Source organism: Dipodomys ordii, unplaced genomic scaffold (assembly GCF_000151885.1).
Source record: "Dipodomys ordii isolate 6190 unplaced genomic scaffold, Dord_2.0 Scaffold46, whole genome shotgun sequence".
In the NCBI taxonomy this organism is placed as follows: Eukaryota; Metazoa; Chordata; class Mammalia; order Rodentia; family Heteromyidae; genus Dipodomys; species Dipodomys ordii.
In genome coordinates this window covers 11,272,919-11,290,700 of record NW_012267262.1, presented here as the reverse complement: position 1 = coordinate 11,290,700, position 17,782 = coordinate 11,272,919, and the positions used below count along the sequence as shown (strand labels likewise).

The window sequence follows — 17,782 nt, the reverse complement described above, 5'->3', positions numbered from 1 at the left end:
GAGGGAGGGAGGGAGGGGAGGAAAGAGAGGGAGAGGGAGAGGAAACCAGCCAGCCAGATGTCAGGTGCCAGGTGCTCACACCTGTAATCCTAGCTACTCAAGAGGCTAAGACCTGAAGATCAAGGTTCAAAGCCAGCCTGGTCAGGAAAGTCTGTGAGATTCTAATCTTCAACTAACCACCAAAAAGCAGGAAGTAGAGGTGTGTCTCAAGTGGTAAAGTGCTAGCCTTAATAAAAAAAAAAAACTAAGGGACAATGCCCAGGACCTGAGAAGGGAAAAGAGAGGACATAGGGAAGAAAAGGGAGGACAGAAGAAAGGAGAAGGAAAGGGAGGAGAGAATAAGAGGAAAAGGGAGGAAGGAAAGCCAGGAGGGGGTGGGAGGGGAGAACTATGAATTCAAGGACATAAATGATTAATACTGTAGCCATATAAGATAGCTTTAAGAGTGAAGGCGCAAGGCATAAAACACCTCCCCACAATTTTTATACTGGTAATGTCTCACACACACACACACACACACACCAACTAAAAATGTCACACACACACACACACACACACACCAACTAGAAAAGGACAACCACACACATAGCCAAATAGACAAATGGCACTTCATAAAAGTAGAATGCACAGTTAATAAACTTGATATCGGTAGAAGTTATATAAGTGTGCTCACATTATAAAGATGTATCAAGCAAGCTGTATACTTAATATCAAGTTGTATATTATAAACTACCTAGTACTCTGATAAAAGAGCTCACACAAAAAAATAGGGTGCAATAAGCCCGTATAGTGTACACACCACTTAAGAGGAAAAAGCAGTAGTGTTGCAACTGGCAACACAGTAAAGATTTCTGCCTTAAAAAAAGGAAAAACAAGAGAGCAGAGTGCAACAGGCGGGTCATTCCTATAATCCTAGCTGCAATCTGAGGAACAGGGTCTAAAGCCAGCACAGGCAGGAGAGTCTTTGAGACTCTTATCTCCAATTAACCACCAAGAAACTCCAAGTGGAGCTGTGGCTCAAATGGTAGAGCACTAGCCTTGAGCAAAAGAGCTCAGGGATAGCACATACACACAAAAAAGTGCACTATTTTTTTTGGGGGGGGGTCCAGTCGTGGGGCCTGAACTCTGGGCCTGGGCGCTGTCCCTCAGAGCTCTTCAGCTCAAGGCTAGCGCTCTACCACTTGAGCCACAGCACCACTTCCGGCTTTTTTCTTTTTGCTTATGTGGTGCTGAGGAATCAATACCAAGGCCTCATGCATGCAAGGCAAGCACTCTACCTTTGAGCCACCTTCCCAACCCGTACTATTTTTTTATTCATATAAATTCAACTATATTTTGTAGGCTGTCCAAGATTCAGCCCTGAAGAACAGCAAAAACCCATGTACCAAAAGAAAGCCACCAGGAAAACAATTACCAAAGGAAGAGTATCATCATATCATGTCATTCTTCTTATAGCACCTACTTTATAGCAAGTGCTGCTATACTTGTATTATGGATTTAGTCTCAAACAACTTTTGAGGTAGCTATTATCATCATTTCACAGATGAGTAAACTGAGGCTCAGAAAGGTTAAGAACTGGTTCCAGCTAATACAATATAGGAGTATTAGAATTATGAGCATAAATATGATAATTAGTTACTTGACATTATTTAACACCATCAGATATAATTACATTGTTTCATTGTCTTATCCTGTTTGAAAATAGGGTATATATGCCTCATGAATCACTATCAACTATAAAGTTTTCTTTTCTTTTTCTTTTTTTTGACAGTCCTGGGGCTTGAACTCAGGGCCTGGGCACTGTCCCTGAGCTTCTTTTGCTCAAGGCTAACACTCTACCACTTGAGCCATAACATCACTTCCAGCTTTTTCTGCTTATGTAGTACTAAGGAATCTAATCCAGTGCTTCAGAATGCATGCTAGGCAAGCACTCTATTACTAAGCCACAATCCCAGTTCCAAGTATAAAGTTTTCTTACAAGACTTGAAAATAAATACCATTATACCCCAAATACTGGGGTACTAGAACCTTGTTACAAATTCAATGGGATTCTCTCTGAAAGGGTTTGTTATGTGCGAAGGAAAAAGAATTTATAATAAAGAAATGTTCTACAAATTTAAACATATACTATTTTAATAGTATCCAACTTCACCACCATATTGTTCAAAAATAAATTCACTCAATAAATTTATTTCTTAACTCAGTTCTGGGCTCTGGCCCTGAGCTTTGTTGCTCAGGGCTAATGCTCTGCACCACTTTAAGCCACAGGTCCACGTATTTTTTTTTTTTTTGGTTTTTGGGGGGTTTTCTGTTGGTTAGTTAGAAATACGTCTTATGGACTTTCTTGCCTGGGCTGGCTCTGAACCACAATCCTCAGATCTCAGCCTCCTAAGTAGCTAGGATTACAGATGTGAGCCACCAGCATCTAGAAAATGATATTTTACTTTACAATCATGGCTTTTCATCTTGTATAGTTACATTTTACCATTTTCAAAGAAACTACAGGGGCCCTTGCTATCTTCTGGTACATAGTTGCAACGAGATGGCTATTGAGGAAAAGTCACTCATGCTCAGGATGCATAAAGTTCAGCACTGTAGTGCAGATGCTTGATTCATCTTTTCTTCTTAACTTTTACTAAAAACTTGAAGTAGTCAACAAATTTCAAATTGTTACTTTATCACTTCAATTGAGCACATTCATTTTCACCTTTATTTTAGGGCACCATCTACTTCTGGAAAAGCAGATTCTCAAAAAAATTATGAGCAAGTAAACACTCATCCTATCATACAGCAATTTATGTACAAGTCAACATAACAGGACTCTGAATTTCTCTCCAACAACAGAGCTACATAATTTGCCACAGGAATTTAAATTTTTTGTTTGGAAATTTTGTTCATTTGTTTTGACAGCACTTGGTCAAAACAGTGTGCAATAAATCTGCTAATAAGTTGGGCCTCTATATCCTTAGATTCAAAATCAAGCACAACCACAAAAAATGCAAATGAAGAATAAGAGAATTAGTAATGTTAGTATGCCAATTCTCAATTTTGCATATTAGGTTTCAGTTGCTTCTATGAAGTTAGACCAATTGTCTTACATAAATGTTTTCTAAAATATTTTACAAATCTAAAATTATTTGTTTCTGTATCACAAGAGTCTTAATACAAATGTTTTATCTTTAGAAACTGCTGATTAACTTAGCCTTGAAGGAGGAGATAAAGCATAAACACATATCATACTCAGTGCCGGAGAGCATTTGGCTACAAAATACAATCTCTTGCTACCTCAGAGACTGAAGAATTTGAAAATGCCTTACGTCACAAGAGATACTGGACTCAAGTTATCAGCAATGTGCTGTAAAGCCTACTGAAAGTTAGCAAATGCTTCCTGAGCAAGGAAACAAAGTATTCATACTTTTTTTAAGCACTGAAATATTTTTAAAAATTAACATTGCCACATTTTCCCATGGCATACAACTCTTTTCTGCAAGGCCAAGAACATGCCATAATCTTTTTTTGTGTGTGTGTGGCCAGTCCTGGGGCTTGAACTCAGGACCTGGGCTCTGTCCCTTTGTCTCTCTGTGCTCAAGGCTAGCGATCTACCACTTGAGCCACAGCGTCATTTCCAGCTTTTTCTGTTTATGTGGTACTGAGGAATCAAAGCCAGGGCTTCATGCATGCAGGCAAGCACTCCACCACTATGCCACATTCCCAGCCCCCATGCCATAATCTTGACACCAATGCAATTAGACATCTAAAAGTCATTAGTTTGTAACATTTACTGAAAATTATATCCATACCAAGAACTGAAGGTAAAGAACACTGTAGTAAAGTGATAGTTCTTAAATTATCATTTACAGATTACTATGCCAATGAAATTGCAGAACATGAAATCAGGTGTACTTCAACAATTCATAATAAAGACTCAAGAAGAAAATTTCACTTACAAAAATCAAAAATAATAAGAGAGGGCTGGGAATATGGCTTAGTGGTAAAGTGCTTGCCTAGCATGCATGAAGCCCTGGGCTCGATTCCTCAGCACCATATAAGCAAAAAAACCGTAGGTGGTGCTGTGGCTCAAGGGGTAGAGCACTAGTCCTGAGCACAAAGAGGCTGAGGGACAAAGCCCAGACCCTAAGTTCAAACCCCAAGACCCGAAAAAAAAAAGATGAAGAAAAGAAAATAAGATCTCCAAAAAGGAACTAGTATTCAGTGAGAAAAGAGCCCAGAATAAATGGAGAAAAAATTCCTTTAGGAGGAGAATAAGGAAGCTTATCACAGAAGTGAAAAAGAAACTTGAGGGTATGGTGTTCTGTTCTAGAAGAAATAAAAAGCAAATTTCAATTAAATTTTAAAAAGTTTCAATAAAATGAAGTGTTTATGGTGTTAAATGGTAAGGCCTTGAATACATATATTTATACTTTATATGCATGCATGCATATATACAGCAAAAAAATCCAATATATTTGGTAATTATCAAGTTATTAGAGGCCTTGCCAAAGGATAAGAGGCCTTGTCAATAAGATAAAGAGAAAATCCCTGTGGAGAGTACGGTTTGAAGAGGTACAACTGAACTCAAATCAAAGTTCTACAAGGTTAGCTGTATACCATAGGACAAGCTGCTTCACACGCCTGAATCTCAGTTTCTTAAAAAGGATGAAGCTGACATTACTACTTATTATGATTATTATAAGGAGAAAGGGGAATTGTGTATTCTCTAGCACAGTGACTGGAACTAAGCAGTCAATAAATGTATTTTTTTCATTTTATATTGTTGTCAATCTCCACATTAAAAAATATCTATCAATAATTCAACAGAGAAAAGTGATCTATAAGTATTTATCTCTTCAAAGCCAATCATCTGAAAATGCAGGAATTTCTTTGTGGGGAAAAAAAAGGTATTTTTATGTACTACTAAGATTGTAAACTGGAGGGCTAGGAATGTGGGTTAGTGGTAGAGTGCTTGTCTCGCATGCATGAGGTCCTACATGCATGAAGTACCACATAAACAAAAGAAATAAATTAACTAAAACAAAAAAAGATTGTAAACTATAATGGTCCATGTTCTGGAAAGAAATTTGCCAGTATCTAGCAGTAAAATACATGTACTTTTTGACTTAACTTTCACTCTAGATGTGTATTAAAAGTGTGCCTTTTGGTGCTGGTGGTTCATGCCTGTAATCCTAGCTACTAAGGGGGCTGAGATCTGGGGATCGAGTTCAAAGCAAGCCTGGGCAGGAAAGTCCATGAAACTCCTATCGCCAATAAACCACCAGAAAGCCAGAAGTGGTACTGTGGCACTTCAGCCCTCAGCTGAAGAGCTGAGGGACAGCGCCCAAGCCCAGAGTTCAAGTCCTATGACTGGGAAAAATAAATAAACAAATAAAAGAGTGCCTTTTAACTATTCAGGATCATACAAAAAGATTCTATATAGCCTTATCAGAACATTACATGAGAGGATTAAAAAGTTCAAAATAGTTTGTAAAATTATTAAATGGTACCAAAAAGATAAAGGAGAAGTCATTTCTATTTTACTATATATTCTTGTCTATTATTAATTTTTTAACCTTCATTAAGTTAAAAAGTATTTAAACCATTCAAGCCCCACAACCAACAAAAAAAACTAAATCAGGGGCTGGGAAGGTGGCTCAGTGGTAGAGCCCTTGCCTTGCATGCTCGAGGCCCTGGGTTTGATTCCTCAGCACCACATAAGCAAAAAGAAAAAAGCTGGAAGTGGCCCTGTGGCTTAAGTGATAGAGCGCTAGCCTTGAGCTGAAGAGCTAAGGGACAGCGCCCAGGCCCAGAGTTCAGGCCCCACGACCGGACCCAAAAAAAAAAAAAAAACACACAAAAAAAAAACTAAATCAAATAATTGCAATTGAGCACACTGGTTTTTAGATATGTATATTCATTTTTTTTGTAATTCAGTATTCTCTCACAAAGGAAACATTTGCTCTTTTTAATGTAAATGTTTAACACATATTAAATTCTCTCTCCTAAGTAATACAATCTCACAGCATTAGCAGATAGCTAAATTATTCACTGGCCACTGAACTGGCACTCTTCTGTGGTAACACACACACTGATAATAATACTGGGTGCTGAATTCCATTATAAGGAAGATGTTGAAGACTCAGAACCAAATAGGCACAAATGCTGTGAGGTGTATGAGGTTAAGACTAATTTCTACTCTATGACATAGTGACACTCTATTGCAGAGTATATTTGAGGCTATACAACAAGGTTACTTATAGCTCAAGGAAAATACTGATAACATTTGAGATTAAAGACTTTCGTTCAATAGAACAAAAAGACCTAACAAACAAGAATAAGCCACTTCAGAACACAGCTTTACGAAAATGACAGGTCAGTCTGGTTTACATTGGCATCATTATATTTGTTCTATATTTTACAGCTACAATGTACAAAATTAAACTCATTTTATGACCAAGCTTTTAAAAATGCATTTGCCCTATACCTGACAAATAATGTTTACTGAGCACTTATACATTACTCAAAGTCATATAACTTAATGCCATACCAGTAATAGTACTGACTTTAATCCATTAATGTACAAAAGTTAAAGTTAAAGAAATCTCTGGGCTGGGATTATGGCTCAAGTGGTACAAGTCTTGCCTAAGAAAGATAAGGCTCTGAGTTCAAACCTCAATACCACCAAAACATATTTCTTCAATATATTGACATAACATTGACATAAAATATTTAGGATACTTATACTACATACCTTAAAAGTTCATGGATAGGAGTCAGTTTCAAAAGGAAAGCACTAGTAATTACTAAATAGACTTCAAGGCAAGGCTGAGCAATAGTGTTGGGCTACTACTATAAAGCATAATCTGGGGCTGGACTCAATGACTCAAGCCTGTAATGCCAGGAGCATTTCAAGCCCAAAACAAATCAGGTACGGTGGTACAATTTACAGACATATTGGTCAAGCTACATTCTTAAAAATCTGACCTATAGTAATAATTACCAGTAAAGTTCTTACTATTAAAGTTCTCAATCGTGAGATCAAATGGGAAGGGAGGTGATTATAAGCATAAAAACATCAAGGGGAAGCCAGCTCAAACCTGCAACCAGCAGACTCAGGAGGCTGAGGCTGTGATATCCAATTCAAAACCAATCTGGCATACATAGCAAGACTCTGACTGAAAAATTCAAATGTACATAACACAAAAAGGTAGGGGAGGAAGAGAGGAAGGAAGGGTGGAAGGAAGGAAGGAAGGGGGCATCGGTGGCTCACACCTGTAATCCTAGCTTCTCAGGAAGAAGAGATCTGAGGACCATGGTTCAAAGCCAGCCTGCTGGGCAGGAAAGTCTGTGAGACTTTTATCTCCAATAAACAACCAGAAAAACTGGAAGTGGCACTGTGGCACAAGTGGTAGATAGAGCACTAACCTTGAGCTGAAGAGCTGAGGGGCAGCACCCAGGCCCAGAATTCAAGCCCCACTACTGACCAAAAAAAAAGAAAAAGAAAAAAAATCAAGAGACCCCCCAAGTAACCAAAACAATTTTAAAAAGGAAGAAAAAGTTTTAAGAGCTCAGGCTTCCTGATTTAAAAATCTAATTTAAAAATCTATTATAAAGCTGCAATCATCAAAACAGTGCGCTGCTAACATAAAGACAGAATTAAAAAAAAAAAAAAAAAACAGAAAAACTCTTGAGGGTATGTACAGATGGTACAAAGCTACCATATACAGAAAGAATAGTATCTTCTCTAAGTGTTTGGAAAACTGGATATTCAGGAAGAGAAGAATGGAACTTGTATCTTTATCTTAGTACTATAAACAAAAATTAAGTCAAAATGGATCCAAGATCTAATGATATCAAATCCTTTTTAATTTTTGGCAGGAGAGTGTGCCCATACTTGTGCATGTACCAGTCTTGGGTATTAAACTCTGGCACGGTTGCCTCTAGTATAGCATTTCGCTATGCAGAGATGAAAACAGGTAGACTTTGCTGCCCGGGCTGATTTTGAACTGTGATCATTTGGATCTCTACCTCTTGAATACCTAGGATTACAGAAGCCTACCTAACATTTTGTGTTTTTAAAACACACACAGGGCTAGGAAGGTGGCTCAGTGGTAGAGTGCTTGCCTTGCATGCATGAGGCCCTGGGTTCGATTCCTTAGCACCACATAAGCAGAAAAGGCCAGAAGTGGCACTATGGCTCAAGTGGTAGAGCACTAGCCTTGAGCTGAAGAGTAGAGAGACAGCACCCAGACCCAGAGTTCAGGCCCCATGAGACACAGATACACAGACAGACACACACAGACAGACACACACACAGAGACACACACACACACACACACAGAGACACACACACTTGGTGGTAATGGCCCAGTTGGGAAAGGGCCTGATTAGCAAATTCAAGGTCATGAGTTCAAAACCCAGTACTAAAAAAATAAAAGAAAATTTGAGGAGGGAATGATGGGTAGCAGTTAGGGTGAGTGATGGGGAAATGCAAAGGGAAGCTAAAACGAAAGGAAAGATCAAATGGTTATTTTTTTTTTTTTGTCGGCCGTGGGGCTTGAACTCTGGGCCTGGGCGCTGTCCCTCAGCCCTTCAGCTCAAGGCGAGCGCTCTACCACTTGAGCTACAGCGCCACTTCCGGTTTTCTGGTGGTTTATTGGAGATAGGAGTCTCACGGTCTCTCCTGCCCGGGCTGGCTTTGAACCTCGATCCTCAGATCTCAGCCTCCTGAGTAGCTAGGATTACAGGCGTGAGCCACCAGCACCCAGCGATCAAAAGGTTATTGAGAGATAAACATTGTACTCTTCCAACTCACAGATGACCAGCCTAAGTAGCCCACTAACATCATAGAATGTGACAAGATAGGGTTGTTTTTTTTTATGTTCTACTTTAGGATTAATGAAAGGCTGCATTCCAGTCTATGGTAGGTCAGGAAGTCATTCCTAGAAGAATAAAATCTCTAGCTTACAAAGGCCAGTAAGCCAAGCCCTAGAGGTCAATGTGACTAATGAACCTCCCCCAACCTCAGGACAGGGTTCTCATGGCTGGTCCAAGATCGACTTAACATTCTAATCCCCTTTACAACAATAAAAACTTGTGCTGGGGTAAAAAGTCTTTCTCACCCTAAGAATGGCTTGCTTTCAATTGCAAGTGTTATTTCTTTCCCAAAAACTTTTAAAAAACTACAGGGAGAAAATTTCATGACATTACTTAGCAATTATTTCTTGGATATAACATTGGAATACAAGCAATAAGAGCAAAAAATGTTTCCTGAGATCTGAGTATCTCTGTTCAAGGCCAGCCCTACCCCCCAGCAAAGTCCCTGAGACTGATCTCTAATCAAAAGGCCAAAAGTGGCTTAAGTAGTACAGCAAAAAAGCTCAGGGACACTGCCTAGTCATTCAAGCCCCAGAACCAGTCCCCACACACAGAGACACACACACACACACAGAACCTGAGTTCAAAACCTGCCCCAGGAAGGTAATGAGACCTTGATTCCAAAAAGAAGAAATGGAAAACAAAGTAGGAAATTTAAGTAACAGTGCTTTGAAAAAAAGAAAACAAAAGATGCTCTATTATGGAGTGCTTCATATAAAAGATGGATTATTTTTCTGGGTCTTTCTGTGGGCCTTAATTTTGTTACAGAAGCCTCTCCTCCTTTGCTATTCTGGCTTAAAGAAGAATTAGTATGCCCTAAATAAAAACTAAATAAACTGTTCGACATGCCATTCTTTTTTGTGGCTTTCATAGGCATACACAGGAAGCTCTCTGTCTTTTGTTTCTGCTGTTGTTCCAGGGTCTTGGGCAGGTTAGGCAAGGGCTCTACCAATGAGCTACAGCCTCCACTGTGGAAAGCATATTTTAGTTCAATAACAGTTAATGCTAAAACACTGAGGAAGAGAATATAACTGCTTAATAGGGATTTTCCAGCCCACTTTCGTGTCTCTGTGCTCTATAATGCCTCAGAACCTAAAATTGTACATTAAAAAAGACAGAGAGAGGGATTCATGACCCAAATGTTCCCACCACACCTCATAAATAGAGCACCTTCTGCTACTGAAACCTTTTATGCATTCACAAGCCCTACGTGTTCCTGACAGAAACCATAGTCAAGCAGCTGAATTTAGAACATGCTGACCTTGAGCAAATCAATGCCCTTAGCATGTACTTCTGGCTTCTATCACTGCAAGAGCTAGACAGCCTCACCATCTATAGTAGTCAACAATTTCTGGCCTCTCCCCTGTCTATTTTAAGATATCCCTACTACATTTGTGTTACACAGTTCAGAGAAACACATTAACCCTGGAAACTGGGGTATGGGTTCCTACTGGGCTGATCTTGAAAATACTCCATTTGGTACATTTCTACTTCCTGCCTTCATTTAAACATACAATATCTTTTTAACAAAGAATGAAAAGAAAATACAAGACATTTTGGTTTATTACCTAATCAGACTTAAAAGTAACAGAGTCATAAGCAAAGACAAATGGCAGGATTCTAAACGTAAAGTGCAAACAATAGTGAAATACTTAATAAGCCAATTGATATTTTCAAGCACAAAAATAATTAAATAAGGGTTTTTTGTTTTAACTCTCAACCAAAAGGTATCAAATAATGGCTAGGGATACCACAGTGCTAAAATCTGATATGGAGAATAATGTGGAACCCAAATAAAGTGAAGTCATTTACTAACAAGGAAACTAAATATAGGTCCAAGCAGCTGAAGCTGGGAGTTTATGTAATACACTAGCCAACCGCGAAAAGCTCTCAAGGCTCAATCTATAATGTACAAGGAAGAAAAGAAAGCAATATTCTTTTCATGCCATTAAAGAAGATTTTAAAATGAATTTTCCAAAAAATCAACTAAAAAGCTGATCTTTATGCTTTGTTAAACTGAAAAATGTCAGAAGCAGAGAAATCAACTAAATCTAATTGTGTGAAATTAAATAAGATCTGCTATCCTACTACAATAGCAAGTTACCTTTTAAGCTATCAAAAGTTTTAAAATAGGATCTAGCTCTCTTATATTAAAAACTATACCATCCAAAATACAATAGGAGTAAGTCTCACAATATTGCTAATTCCTAATATATTTTAACAAAGGTAATTATCACTAGGTGACATAAGATTCCTTCTGACAATCTTTTGATAGTAGAGCATGTATGTATGCAATTTTTTTTTTTTGGTTGGTCGTAGGGCTTGAACTCTGGGCTTGAGTGTTGTCCCTACGCTCTTCAGCTCAAGGCAAGCGCTCTACCACTTGAGCCACAGTGCCACTTCTGGTTTTCTAGTGATTTATTGGAGATAAGAGCCTCACAGACTTTCCTGCCCGGGCTGGCTTTGAACCATGGATCTTCAGATCTCAGCCTCCTGAGTAGCTAGGATTACAGGCGTAAACCACCAGTGCCTGGCTTATGTAGGTAATTTTTGCTAATTAATTTCTCCTTTACTTTGTCCAAGGTACTTTAGGATATACTTGTAAGAAAGCTAATGGGCATAATCAGAAATAATGCAAATAAAGCCAAATGAACAGAAAATAACTACCTCTTTTGTTCTAACAAGTTCTAGCAATACGTTGGGCATGTCCTAGTCTGTCTAGTAACTTATCAGAGCTCAAGACTGTTACCATTACTGCTTTGTAGAATATACCAGACCATAAATTCATTCAAGCTGAAATGAAAATAAGTTAACCTCAGAAAAGTAAGTAAATAATGAGGTAAAACATTTAAATTATGCAACTACAAATTTTAAAACTTTTCATAGTTGGCACAGGTGAATCATGCCTGCAATTCTATCTATTCAGAATTGAGGATCACCGTTTCAAAGCCTGTCCAGGAATGAAAGTCTGTGAGACTCCAACAATAAAAATTAACTACCAGAAGTTCAGAAGCAGAGCTGTGGATCAAGTGGTAGAGTGCTAACCTTGAGCAAAAAAGTTCAGGGACAGCTCCGGCCCTAAGTTCAAGCCCTAAGACCAGCACACAAAGAAAAAATAATCATACAAAGAAATCTTTGCTATTTTGAATGTTGGTAACCATCAGCTAGCCTCTCAAACTACAGTACTCCAGGTTAGTGTTCCACTCATTATAGCATGTATCAACATTTATATGGAAACTATTTTCTTCTTCAAATTTCCCCTACAAGGAAGTGGAGCTGTGGTTCAAGTGGTAAAGCATTAGCCTTGAGCAAAAGAACTCAAGGACAGTGTCATGGTCCTGAGTTCAAGCCCCAGGTAAATTAAAAAATTTTTAAATCCCTGACAAACTCTCCCATAGAACCAATACCAAAGTATGTAGAGGTGTAAAAAAAATAAATTAAGCATATACATATCTATTTTCATGGGAGTTATATAAATACATTTAAATCCTAAAACCACTCATTACAATAACAGAATTTTTCTAAATGTTCATTCACATGTCTTTAAACTCCCAAGTGCTGAGATGATCAAAGGTAAATACAGAAATTGCTATAAAAACTTTTCCAACATTTAGACTTGCATTTGATCATCAATCAATAGCATTCCTTTGTCTTCAAGTGGTCAGATATCTTTAGCTAGGAAGTAGTGATTTCTATTGTCCTTGAGCCAATTTTATGCCTCCATTTTTCAAATCATTTTAAAACTTCAGGCCTAAATGGCTCTTTTCTTCACTATATATACACACAAAATACCTCATTTAGCAAAATTCAACGTTTATTAAATAGCCAAAAGTAATTGTGTAATTGTCACCTACCTGTAGTACCGGGATTGTAGGTATGTTGAACAAACAGTCTTTGATACATGACTAGCCGACCCAAAGTCTATTACTTTAACCCTGTAGGGCTGCCGAACAGGATCCACCAACATAATATTCTCTGGTTTGAGGTCAGCATGAATTAACCCGAGACTTTTCAATTTTTTCAGTGCAGTGGCTACTTGTTGAAGAATGGGCCGAATCACTTTTAGTGGCAGAGGACTGAATTTATTTTGTTTCAGAAAATCATACAAGTTTTGTTCCAGCATCTCAAAGACTAAGCAAGTATGGTTACGGTGCTGAAAGCATTCATAAGCTCGTACGAAGTTATATTCATCAGCATTTTCAGTGCTGAGCCTTGCCAATATGCTCACTTCTATTTGACCTTGACGAGCATAAGAAGGGTGATTCTTCAAAATTTTGATTGCTACAATTTCATTTGTCCCTCTTTTCCAGCACTTAACAACCTGACCAAAAGTGCCTCGACCCAGAAAATCAAGGACTTCATACGTGTTCTTTATGGAACATAAGACTTCGTGTTGTACTAACTGATAGTCACCTTCTCCAGTGGTACAATTCTGTTTTGATCCTGTGGTAGCTGTCACAACTGTCACTGGATTTCCCATGTTGGTTTGCAACATTGCAGGAAGTATGGACAGTTCATCGACAATCTGCATTGCGCTGCTATGATTATCCAATTCCTCACTCTTGCGCTTCAATCCACATCGCTGGGGGCCCTCTAGGAAATGTAACCTGTGTCGCCACGCCCCAATCTGAGGTACCTCTACTGAGGCTTGCTGCACTGGAGTTGCTATGACCTTTGTAGCACCTGCAGTGTTTTTGAAAACAACAGCACTTGTCTGCAATGAAAAACTGTGTCCTCGAGGTCTATTAAATGGTATCTTTGTCTGAAAAGCACTACCCTTTGTGAGAGGATGAGAATTTCCAAAGTTTCTACCATTCACATAGGTCCGTGGATAGTTTCTTTCCTGGAAAACACAACTGCTTGGCTCTACTTTGAGTTTCTTCACACTACAAAAGGCACTTGACTGAGTTTGATAAACGTATGGTGGGTAGACCAAGACTTGTGAGGCCATACCTACAAGAGATGAAAAGCAAATATTAGTCAAAAAAATAATGGAAAAAAATCCTCAAATTTAAATCTCAACAAGAAAACATTCAGGGGCAAATTCATAATTTGGTAAAACAAACAATTCCATTAAATTTTTCCCCCTGGAGACATGTGGTAAAAAATAATGCGTTCTGGTCAGATGTGATAACACCTGTATCCCCAGTCCTCAGGAGGTAAAAATGGAGATAGGGGTATTGAGAGGTCAAGGTTAGACTGGGCTACATTTAAAGATAAATAAATAGGGGGGTGGGGGAGGATGTGAAGGGATGGGAAGGGGAAACAAAGGAGGAGGCTGCAATGCTTGATAAGAAATGTACTCATTACCTTGCCCATGTAATTGTAACCCCTCTGTACAGTATTTTCACAATAATAAATAAATAAATAAATAAATAAATAAATAAAATGAAGGGAAAAAAAAGGAAAATCTATGAAACAAGCTAGAAGCATGACTCAAGTAGTAGAGCACTGCCTAGCAAGTTCTAACCCCAAAAAAGAAAAAAGAAAAAAATTATGAATCAATAAAGACGCAAAATGTACATTATATAAACAGTTTATCATCAGATTCCTTAAGCCTAGAGCTGAATAATTGCCTTAGACAACATAACTTCGTGTGTGTGCGTGTGCTTGTGCTTGTGTGTGTGTGTGTGTGTGTGTGTATGTTTGATTGGTCGTGGGGCTTGAACTCTGGGCCTGGGTGCTGCCCCTCAGCTCTTCAGCTCAAGGCTAGCACTCTACCACTTGAGCCACAGCACCACTTCCTGTTTTCTCAGTGGTTTATTGGAATTAAAGAGTCTCACAGACTTTCATGCCCAGGCTGGCTTTCAACCAGGATCATCAGAACTTAGCCTCCTGAGTAGCTAGGATTGCAGGCGTGAGCGACCAGCACCCAGCTAAACTTCATGTTTTAAAATGAAAAAGGAGCTGGGAAGGTGGCTCAGTGGTAGAGCGCTTGCCTTGCATGCATGAGGCCCTGGGTTCGATTCCTCAGCACCACATAAGCAAAAGAAAAAAAGCTGGAAGTGACGCTGTGGCTCAAGTGGTAGAGCGCTAACCTTAAGCTGAAAAGCTGAGGGACAGTGCTCAGGCCCGGAGTTCAGGCCCCACGACCGGACCCAAATTAATTAATTAGTTAATTAATAAAATGAGAAAGGATAACATTTTATCAACAGCTGATCCTACATTCTACCTGCTAATATATTATCCTTTGATTTGGGGGGGGGTGCTAGTACTGGGCCTTGAACTTAGGGCTTGGATGCTGTCCCTGAGCTCTTTTGTTCAAGGCTACCTGAGACATAATTCCACTTCAGGCTTTGTGGTTAATTGGAGAAAGGAGTCTCATACTTTTCTGCCTGGGCCTGGCTTCAAACCTTGATTCCTACATCTCAGCCTCCTGAGTACCTAGTATATCAGGCATTAACAATGGTACCTGGTTATCCTTTTATCTAAAAGAGCATTTATTATACAACAAACACAACTTAGTAACTTTCTACTCGGTAACCCGTATGTTGCCTCTTTTCCTAAATTTTTATTATGTGGATATTTTTTAAGACATTCTCCAAACAACAGACCTTAGTTCACTTATTTTTGAAAAGTAGGTTATACCTATATTTGAAAAATAGGTTATATTTGAAATCATTCTAAGTTCCCAAACTAAATGACATTCTCTGTATTTTAGCCCTGCATCCATAAAGGAGTTGAGGTTAATGTGGGTAAAATAGCACACATTCTAACTACATGTTACCATTAAATGCATAACAATTTTGTAAAAGATATTTTATCCCAATTTAATATAGATATGAAAAAAGATTTAATGCTTCTACCAGCACACTTGATTTTCTTCACTATTAATTTTATTTATTGAGCTTAGAATTTATATAGCATGAAATCCAGCAACTGCTGACCTGTGTAACAGGTCACACAGTAACAATAAATTCTTAGTACCACAGCATGAAAAAAGAAACCTATTAAAATGAGCCACACAGGTACTCAATCTGCCATCCAATCCAACTACATGCTCTATCACTAATAAACCTAAGTCTAACTAGCCATTTTCTAGAATCCTCACTTTAATATCCCATATTCTATACTCATACAAAAGAAACTTGGAATTACCCTAATAGGAAAATCTTTATGCAAATACTCAATTATAAAAATAAGTAGACAACCGGGCTGGGAAGGTGGCTCAGTGGTAGTGCATGCATGAGGCCCTGGGTTCAATTCCTCAGCACCACATAAGCAAAAAGAAAAAAAGCCGGAAGTGGTGCTGTGGCTCAAGTGATAGAGCACTAGCCTTGAGCTGAAGAGCTGAGGGACAGCGCCCAGGCCAAAGTTCAGGCCCCACGACCTGACCCAAAAAAAAAAAAAATAAGTAGACAACCATGATACAGGAACTTTCATAATGTTCTATTTATGTGCTTCTGCAGATCTACCTTGAACAATTTGAATGTGAGCAAAGTAGTGCACTTTATTCTTGTTCAAGACTCACCATTTACCCTCCAGAAAGAACAGGGCCTTCAGAGCCCTCAAAGCAGTGTCTATATTTTTCTCATTGCATGCATTACATTGTAATGTACATTTTTTATATCTTTCACATTATATCAGATTCAAATTATTTAGTAGATAGAGCTGTTGTTCAACAACTCTTAAAATGGTTGATTTCAAGACAACTTTATTCTTCACTAAATTATATATTATATTAACTGTGTAGTCTTTATTTTCCTAAGTCACTAAGATCAACTCTTTAGCCTAGAAACAACATATTACCACCACAACATATAATATCTACTAGAAATAAGAGCTAGCACCTAAGGAGTATTAACCATGCAACAGTGTGACAAATGCTTTATGATATTTTATTTAATAATAGCAATATCTCTCAATTTGCTACTAAGAAAATTAACACTCAGAAGGACTGAGCAATCAGCACCATCATAAAGCTAAGATGTGATTTAAAAAAAAAAAGGAAAGCTAAACACCCTACATTTGACATTAAAGGCATAATTTGTCTTAAAAAAAAAAATCAAAGCCAGTCACCAGTAGCTTCCACCTATAATCCTAGCTACTCAGAAGACTGAGACTGAGGACCATTGTTCAAAGCCAGCTGTGGCAGAAAAGTCTTTGCAACAATTGAACAACAAAATGCCAGAAATGGAGCTATGGCTCAAGTGGAAAAATGCCAGTCTTGGGCAAAAAAAAACTAAGGGACAGCACCTGGGTCTTGCATTTGATTTTTCTGTATAGGCTTCTGAACCTGTCTTCCAGTGGAATGAGTACCTAGGATTACAGCAGTAAGCAACTGAAATGTAACTCCACCAAAAACCCTTCCTAAAGATATTAAATTCATCAAACTAATGCACTTTTGTGGGTCACCCAATCTTATGCTCAATTACTTAGCATTGCAGCAGGTATGGTAGTGGACACCTGTAATCCCAGCACTTGGGAGGCAGAGATAGGAGAATTTAGTTCAAGGTCAACCTGGAACCCACCTCAAATAAATAAGTAAACAAACAAACACTACTCTGATTCTCCTAATTTTTAAACTACTTATACTACCGATAGACACAGAAAGACAGTTAATAAAACACAGATAAAATATTTTTGCAACAGCCACAGCTGTTAATCTGCATTATTTCAAAAGAACGAAAATTGGATGAATTTGTTCAAAGTACATGTGCACATGTACAGAAATGTCACAATATTAAACTGTATACTCAGTTTTAACAAAGTAATTTTTCAGAAGAGAATTAGAATGATCTTTTTCTTCCTGCTTTGAATATAGCACTGAGGAATAGTGAATTTTGAATTGGACATGATGGAACATGCCTATAATTATGTCCAGCGGGCTGGGAAGGTGGCTCAGTGGTAGAGCGCTTGCCTTGCATGCATGAGGCCCTGGGTTCGATTCCTCAGCACCACATAAGCAAAA

The 17,782-nt window shown here is 38.3% G+C and overlaps 1 protein-coding gene across 1 annotated transcript in view; it reads right to left on the bottom strand.

Moving 5' to 3' along the window:
* The window catches only part of Hipk3 (homeodomain interacting protein kinase 3), an 89,785-nt gene that overhangs the window by 40,086 nt on the left and 31,917 nt on the right, over window positions 1-17,782 (bottom strand). The window contains exon 2 of the mRNA XM_013019556.1: window positions 12,726-13,824. Within this exon, the coding sequence (XP_012875010.1) occupies window positions 12,726-13,824 (1,099 nt within the window). The remainder of the gene's footprint in view (window positions 1-12,725; window positions 13,825-17,782) is intronic.